This window comes from Mus caroli, chromosome 14 (assembly GCF_900094665.2).
Source record: "Mus caroli chromosome 14, CAROLI_EIJ_v1.1, whole genome shotgun sequence".
Taxonomy (NCBI): domain Eukaryota; kingdom Metazoa; phylum Chordata; class Mammalia; order Rodentia; family Muridae; genus Mus; species Mus caroli.
This window is the reverse complement of record NC_034583.1, coordinates 43,060,407-43,068,110: the sequence shown is the minus strand read 5'-3', so window position 1 is coordinate 43,068,110 and position 7,704 is coordinate 43,060,407. Positions and strand designations below refer to the sequence as shown.

At 44.1% G+C, this 7,704-nt stretch overlaps 1 protein-coding gene across 1 annotated transcript; it reads right to left on the bottom strand.

Moving 5' to 3' along the window:
- Window positions 1–3,696: 3,696 nt before the first annotated feature.
- On the bottom strand, window positions 3,697–7,159 carry LOC110309948 (epididymal secretory protein E3-beta). Its single transcript, XM_021182694.1, has 2 exons — window positions 6,998–7,159; window positions 3,697–4,954 (listed from the first exon to the last, which is right to left on the bottom strand). Exon 2 carries the CDS (start codon window positions 4,952–4,954, stop codon window positions 4,505–4,507), a length of 450 nt encoding a protein of 149 aa, XP_021038353.1. The 5' UTR covers window positions 6,998–7,159; the 3' UTR covers window positions 3,697–4,504.
- Between the last annotated feature and the right edge of the window lie 545 nt (window positions 7,160–7,704).

Here is a 7,704-nt window from a genome sequence, read left to right as displayed (position 1 = left end):
CACACACACACACACACACACACACACACACTAGCTTTTAATAAATAGTAACAACAGCTAAATCACACCCCAGAGATTAAGGCCTGGGTAACTGCTGCCTGGCTTGCCAGCCATTTTATGCTGTTATTACTGTTACAAGGAAACTTTCTCATATGCTCTTATCACTGTTACTGGGAAACTTTCTCATGCCTGAGTTGATTGCATATTCTGTTATGTCCTGTGCTTTGGTGTTCTTGGAAACTGACCACAATAGAGGTCAGTTAGAACTACTTTGTGTAGATAATCACAATAAACTTAGACTCAAAACCTCCTACTGACATCCTACTTGGAAAAAAGAGACATGTACATGGGCAACTGACATACAGTTTGGCAAGTTGGAACATGGATGCTAGGCAAGTCAAGTAACCCTGCCACAGTTGAATACCCCAACCAATGGGAATAGGATAAGTGTATAACAAAGATACTTTCTTAAGGAAGTTCCCTATCCCTAAATCCTGATTGGTGGAATACTTTGGCATACATGTTTGTGGATTTCAGGCTTATAAGCTCTGTAGGATTCTGGCTGGGGGTCACAATCAGCTCCTGAATCTGATTTGCAGCCCTGATCCTTCAGTCCTGGGCAAATGCTCAATAAATTATCCCTGTCTGACTGAGATTGGTGTTTATGTGTTTTGTGAAACTGTAAGCTAGTCACAATTAGACATTTTTCTTTAATAAGAGTTGCTGTGGTCATGGTGTTTCTTCACAGCAGTAAAGGCCTAAGACACAGAAGGACTAGCTTACCATTTCAGAGGTTTAGTCCACTATCATCATGATTGCAAGCATGGCAGCATGCAGGCAGACATGGTGATGGAGAAGGAGCTGAGAATTCCACATCTTGATCTCAAGGCAACAGAAGGAGACTGTGTTCCACTCTGGGCATAGCTTGAGCATAGGAGACCTCGAATCCTGTCTCCACAGTGACACACTTCCTCCAACAAGGCCACATCTATTCCAACAAAGCCACATCATCTAACAACACCAATACTCATGGGCCAAGCATTGAAACACAGTCTATGGAAGCTATCTATACCTATTCAAACCACCACAGAAGGTCAACAGTATAATAGATACAATACAACCAGATGGAGCCCTCCTCCTCCCTCACATCCATTGATTCCTGTCGGTGCAAGACTTCCTCCCCTCCCCTGCCATCTATCAGGAAATCAGAGCAGCCTAACTACAGAAAAATCTTCCCCTTTTTCTGAGACCATAAGAAAGGACCCCTCAGGGCTGGAGAGATGACTCAGTAGTTAAGATCACGACGGCTCTTCCAGAGGTCCTGAGTTCAATTCTCAGCAACCACATGGGAGCTCACAACCATCTGTGATGGGATCTGATGCCCTCTTCTGGTGTGTCTGAAGACAGCAACAGTGTACCCATATATATATAAAATAAATAAATAAATACATATTTTTTTAGAAAGAGGTTTAAAAAAGAAAGGCCCCCTCACTCGGCTATAGGGGCATGAACTCTCTTCTTAGACCCAGTCACGGTGCTGTCTGTCCATGGTGTTAATAACTCTTCTCTCTTAATGAATCTCTTACCCCCAGACTCCCTCTTGAATTCCAAACCACACACACTCAGGCCCTGGGGGTCTGAATTCAAGCATTCATACTCGTATGTTGAGCACTTCACCAAGTAAAACCCATCTTCCCCGGTCCCAAAGACAAATGCCCTAATGAATCAGTAAATGCTATCTGTTCATGTATGGTTTACAGAAGAAAAGTGTTGGAGTTTCGGGATTAGGGGGTGGCTAGAGAGATGTGTCTGTGGTCAGGAGTAGTTGCTCTTCGAGAGGACATGAGTTTGGTTTCCAGCACCCGCATTAGGTAGCTCATAACCATCAGTGACTCCAGCTTCTGGGGATACAGTATCTTCTGGCCTCCACAGGCACCCTCACACATATGCATCCCCCCACATAGACACATACACATAATAAAAAATGTTAAAACCACTAAGATGTATTATTATTATTGTGTGTCTGTATGTGATGCATGTGTGTGAGTGCATGGCATGACATGGTGCATATGGACGTCAGAGACAATTTTGTGTCATTAGTTTTCTCCTTCTACCTCTGAAGTGGTTTCCAGGATTCAGAGATCTTGAAGCCTGTGGGCAATAATACCCCTTACCTGTTTGATTAGTTACTTTTCTGTGACTGCAACAAATGACCACAGCCAGAGGTCATTTGTTGGTATGGAAGGTATGGAAGAAGGAATTTATTGTGGCTTATGGTTCTAGGAAGAGAGTCCATAATTATGGAGATGCATGGCAGCAGGTAGCTGCAACAGGAAGCTGAGAGATCACAACTTCAACCACATTCAGAAAGCAGAGAGATCAAACAGGAATTTGGATGAGATTATAAACTCTCCAAGATTATTCCAATGTATACTTCCTCCCACAAAGCTCCACAGTCGAAAGGTTTTATCATCTCCCACACAGCACTACCAACTGGAAACTAACTTACAGGGATATTCTCATTCAGACCTCTATATCTGCTGCTGAACCATCTTGACCTCTGTCTTAACCAGGCTGATTATTGAAACACCACAACCAAAAGCAACCTGGAGAGGGAAGGCTTTATTTGGTTTATACTTTCATATATCACTGCTCATGATTATCAAAAGAAGTCAGGACAGGACCTCAAACAGGGCGGGAACCTGGAAGCAGGAGCTGATGCAGAGGTCATGGAGGAGTGCTGCTTACTGGCTTGCTCTTTGTGGCTTGCTCAGCTTGCTTTTTTATAGAATCCAGGACCACCAGCCCAGGGATGGCACCACCCATAATGGGCTAGGCCCTTCCACATTGATCACTGATTAAGAAAATGTCCTCCAGCCTTGTCTGCACCCTGATCTTATGAAGGCTTTTTTTCGAAATTGAGGTTCCCTTCTCTCTGACAACTTTATTGTGTGTCAAGTTGTTTTAAAACTAGTCAGTACAACATGCTAGACAGTCTTGGTCAGGCAGTGTTTATGGCTTCCACATTAATTACAGCTTCATGTATGTCTTGAGGGGTTTTTTAAGATTTATTTTTATTCTTTTTGACTATGTGTAGGTGTGTGCCTGCGTGTGGTTATGTGCACATGAGTGCAGGTGCCATTGGGTGCTCTGGAGTTAGAATCACAGATGGTTGTAAGCCTCCTGATATGGGTGCTGGGAACTGAGCTTGGGGCTTCTGGAAGAGCAGCAAGTGTTCTTATGTACAGAGCACTCTCTCCATCATCCATAATATTTGTTTCATGTTAGAAATCTTCTCCAGTCAGGAGGAGCAAATGATTGGAACACTTCTCATGTATGTTTTATCAAAGTCAAAATTAAAATTCCAAGTCAAAGGATAAGAAGGGGGAGGGGAATCCCACAAATTTCCTGGACTACCTGCTATGAACCAGAGACTTACATGTTATTTGACCCAATAGGTTAGTTATCTATTGCCCTTCCATTTGGCTAGAAGTATAGGTGCCACCACAACCATTGTCCAAGTCAAGACTCAGCAGGGATACATATATCGCATGTATGCAAGTGCATACATAAAATACACCTTGGGATTAAATTTTGGATATTCACATCTAGTAAAACCTCATATTACATGTAACTGCATTGCTCACACCAATACACAAAACAAAGTCTACACATATAACATGTATACATATGACACACAGTGGAATAACAATTTATTCTGGGAAGGGAAGATCATTTGGTTTGGATAGGCATAAAGATGATGATATCAGCAAAAATCCTGGATAAGTCAAGAGAAGATGCCGGCATGGTTTGGCTGTCCAATGTCCTCCCACGGGCTCCTGTGTTGAAGGTTTATTTAACAGTTGGGTCATGAAAGCTGTAATTATTTTGGCAGTGGATTAATCCATTGATGAATTCATAGCTGAGTGGATCTGAAGGCCCACCTAGAGGAGGTATGTCACTGGAGCCGCCATTGTCCTATCTTGTCCCTATACTCTTCTCCTTCCTTCTCTGTCTACTTTCCACATTTCCCCACCACAATGCTCTGCCTCACTCTTCCCTGAGGACAACAGAGCCAGCAGACTACAGACCAGACCAGAGACTAGGAGGCAAATACACCCTCCCTTGAATGCTTTCTCTCAAACATTTTGTCACAGTAGCAGAGAGCCGAGTCATGAAAATGTGAATAAAAGAAGGTAAACAAGGAAAGAATGTTATTGCAGGCAGACAACCCATAAACACAATTGTAATACCAAGAATCAATGTGATTGATTGCAAAACACTGACAGACAATTGCAAAACAGAAGTAACAGTAACTATTGTAAGCAGGGCGTGGAGGTTGAGGGGTGGGTGGGGGATGAGTGAGGGTGAGTGGGGTAGAGGGTAGGGGTGAAGGGTGGGTGGTGGAGGATTGGGGGTAGGTGAGTGAGGTGTGGGTGAAGGGGGTTGACACTTGAGAACTATTCCCTGCTCTTTCAGAACCATCCAGAGCTGATGAGACTTTCTACAGGATGGGCTCTAGAGCCTTTATGTCCTCTATGCTGTCGACATACCCATCAGCATTGCAATGGAACTGAACGTAGCTGTAACTCCTTCTCTCTGTATATCTATTTTTCAAACTCTCCCACTGGCACCTGAGGACCTTAATGGGAGTCTGAGCCCAAACATACAAGTTTTTGTAGCGATCTCTCCAGTTGCTACCAATGCATATATGTTCAACTTTGTACCATGTCATATAAACAAACGGGTGTGAGAGCTTGGGTTTCACGGCTTTATCTGTCATGAGGACATCACAGTTGTAGTCACTGAACATTTTGTTTGGACTCAGGTGATGGTGTTCCATGAACTGCCTCCTGGAAGTGCTTTGGGCAGGTAGGCTATGCTGCAGGCACAGCAGGAGCAGAAGCAGGGCCCAGGCTTTTAGAGAGGACATCAGAGCAGGCACCAGGGGCATCTAAATGGCCACAAGAGAAAGAAAAGAAAATGTTGAGGTACTTCCCTGTAAACTGAGCTGTACTTCATATTTCTATTCCGCATAATTTTGTTTCCCAGAGAAGCTAACCCTCATTAGATACTAAAGTTAATTGCAAATGAAAACTATGCTGCAGACTGAGTGAGCTAAGAGTGAAATTGCATAAAGAAGATGGGATTTGTTTTGAAAACTCGAAGTCCCTCCTTTATGCCCTCTCTTTTGTCCCCCATCCCATCCTCCTCAGAGCCTGAGGGGAGAAAGGGAGTGGAGGGGGAGAATAGGGTTTGACCAGCTGTGAGTATAGACGGAATAACCTCCAGGGACCACTGCAGGGAGACAGGTCTATTTCATTGTTTCAGGGATACAATATATAAGGGTTGTTTTAGGGGTACAGGTGGAAAGGGCAAATTGGTCATGGCTTCAAGCAAGCAGGAAGGGCCGATTGGTTATAGTACAGCACCTAAATTACTGTGCAGGTGAGAAGCTAGAACAGGGCATGTGTGCTGAGTTACGCAGCCTTTCAGGGAGCTAGGTATAAGGTCACTTTTCAAACAAGGGACACTCTCCAGACAAAGACAGGCAGAGACAGGTAAACGGGGCTGAGAAAAGGAATCCCCTCTTATGCCCACCCCCACCCCCCCTGGATTTTGTGCCTGGCTCAGAGAGTCATCCAGTCATGGCGGACTGCTACGTTAACAGCAAGGTTCCCCAACAGTCTTCTGTGCAATGGAAGGAGGCTACTGCTCTCTTACAGGCTCTAACTAACTCCTCAATGCTCAGAAGATCAAGTATCCAAAAGAGTTCTCTTCAAAGTGGAAAGATGATGACATTGAAGGGAACATACAGAGTAACTGCTTGAGAGATATTGCCAACAAGGATGACTTTGGGTCCCTGAAGTTGTAGCCCTGGCTGCACTTCACACAGATTGTTCCATGGGTATGCACCTCTCTTGACCTCCTTATAACCATTTCTCCCAAATCTAGGAGAAGTCCATTACCATTTGGAGAAGTCCAATACCATTTCTAAACTCTCACATCTTTTCTTAGGGACCATATCTCACATTCATTCAAAAACATCATGGTCTGCTAGAGCTGCTTGTTGAGAAGGAACAGGTCTGAAATATTGTTTCAATCAACTAAATACCAGGACTAAATAAAACTAGCTTCGCAGGAGTGTCGCTGTATAGAAGATAGAGCTCAGGTGTTTGAAAAGACTTCTGCTTAAACAGAGTCCATGCTCATTTACACTGAGTGTGCCTGGCCCTGTTCAATCTTTCACCTTATTCAATCCTTGACCGCATATGGACCTGGTAGACCTTCAAGAACCAACAAAATTACTTTGTTGGTTCTTGAACAAAATAGACTGAACGAGGGTGGGGTAGGTGGGTGGGGAGTCACATCTGTGGGGTTAATTCTGTCTTGTTTTCTATGATTTGGGGCAATTTTCATCCTTAACACTAAAATGTCAGTCAATCTCTTTCCAATGACCCCTCCTGACCTTTCGATCAAGTTTCCTATGTAATATCCAAAATAAATTCAAGACTACCCAGTATCTCACCCCCCTCCCAAAAGGACTTTTGAAACTGTACAAGCAGGCCAAGTACAGAGTCAGATATAAAGCTGGCTGACTAAAGAAATATAGAAACATAGTTTTAACAGTCAAAAACAAGATTAACAATTCCCCTGCCCTGCCTCACACTAAAAACCTCAAGGACAGACAAAATGAGAGTGACCCTATACAAGCCAACCAATGTCTAAAAAGGTTATTGACAACACCAATTAAAATAAGCCAATATCCTATATCCGGCCTATATCCGGCCTATATCCGGCCCTTACAAAGGTATAAAAAGTGTGTTCTTTCTTTGTTCTGGGTCTCTCCTCTGGCCTGCGTGCTGAGAGGGGAGTCCCAACATGTTGGATCAATAAAAATCCTCATGCATTTTGTAGCGATGGCGGTCTCTGTGGTCTTTATGTGAGTGAGGGTCTTTTGATGAACTACACCTACACAGCAGTCTTTCTAACTTACCTAATCAGTGCACACGTCGCTGGTTACAGTGGGTACAGAGGTATGGAGATCTGAAGGGTAGAGTCTGCGTCCTTTTCAGAGCTCCCAAGAAACTTTCCGGGGAAAGTCCACAGCAGTAAAAAGAAATGACCTGAGTTCCAGGACAGCCAGGACTGCACAGAGAAACCCTGACCATGTAAAGTGTATTGCTTTGGGTTTGTGGGGGTGGTGGCGTGGAGGGCAGGGTCAGGAATGTCTTTTTATGTGAACCTGTTCTCTATCTCCTCATGTGGAACACTCGGGTTCACCCTGAGAGTAGCCTTAGGGGAGATCTGCAAACATCAAAGGATGAACAGCCACAAAGGAATTTCAAAATGTTGGGGAGAGGTGACTCCAGAGGCCAGTAGTTTTCAAGATACAACCAGAAATCTGTCCCTAAAACTTTAAGCTTTCAGGGAGTGCGGGGGGCCGGGGGGGGGGGAGCCCATGAATGGCTAGGCCACACTCTGTAGGGAGTTCGGCAAGGATGTGAACTACATCGATGTCACCAAGAAGTGCATGGTCAAAAGTGCAATTTGTAGATAAATTGAGACAATGGGAGTGCTTTGTATTAATAAAGCAAGGGCCACTCGACTTCAGCTGTGCTGGTGGAGTTTCTTTCCAGGGTGCCTTGGTATGGGAATATCTGCATGCATCCGTTTATATTAGAACTTGTTTTTCAAAGCCTG

Bases quoted from the DNA above. Each gene is read 5' to 3' on its own strand.
- LOC110309948 (XM_021182694.1), bottom strand. From the start codon at position 4,954: ATGCCCCTGGTGCCTGCTCTGATGTCCTCTCTAAAAGCCTGGGCCCTG.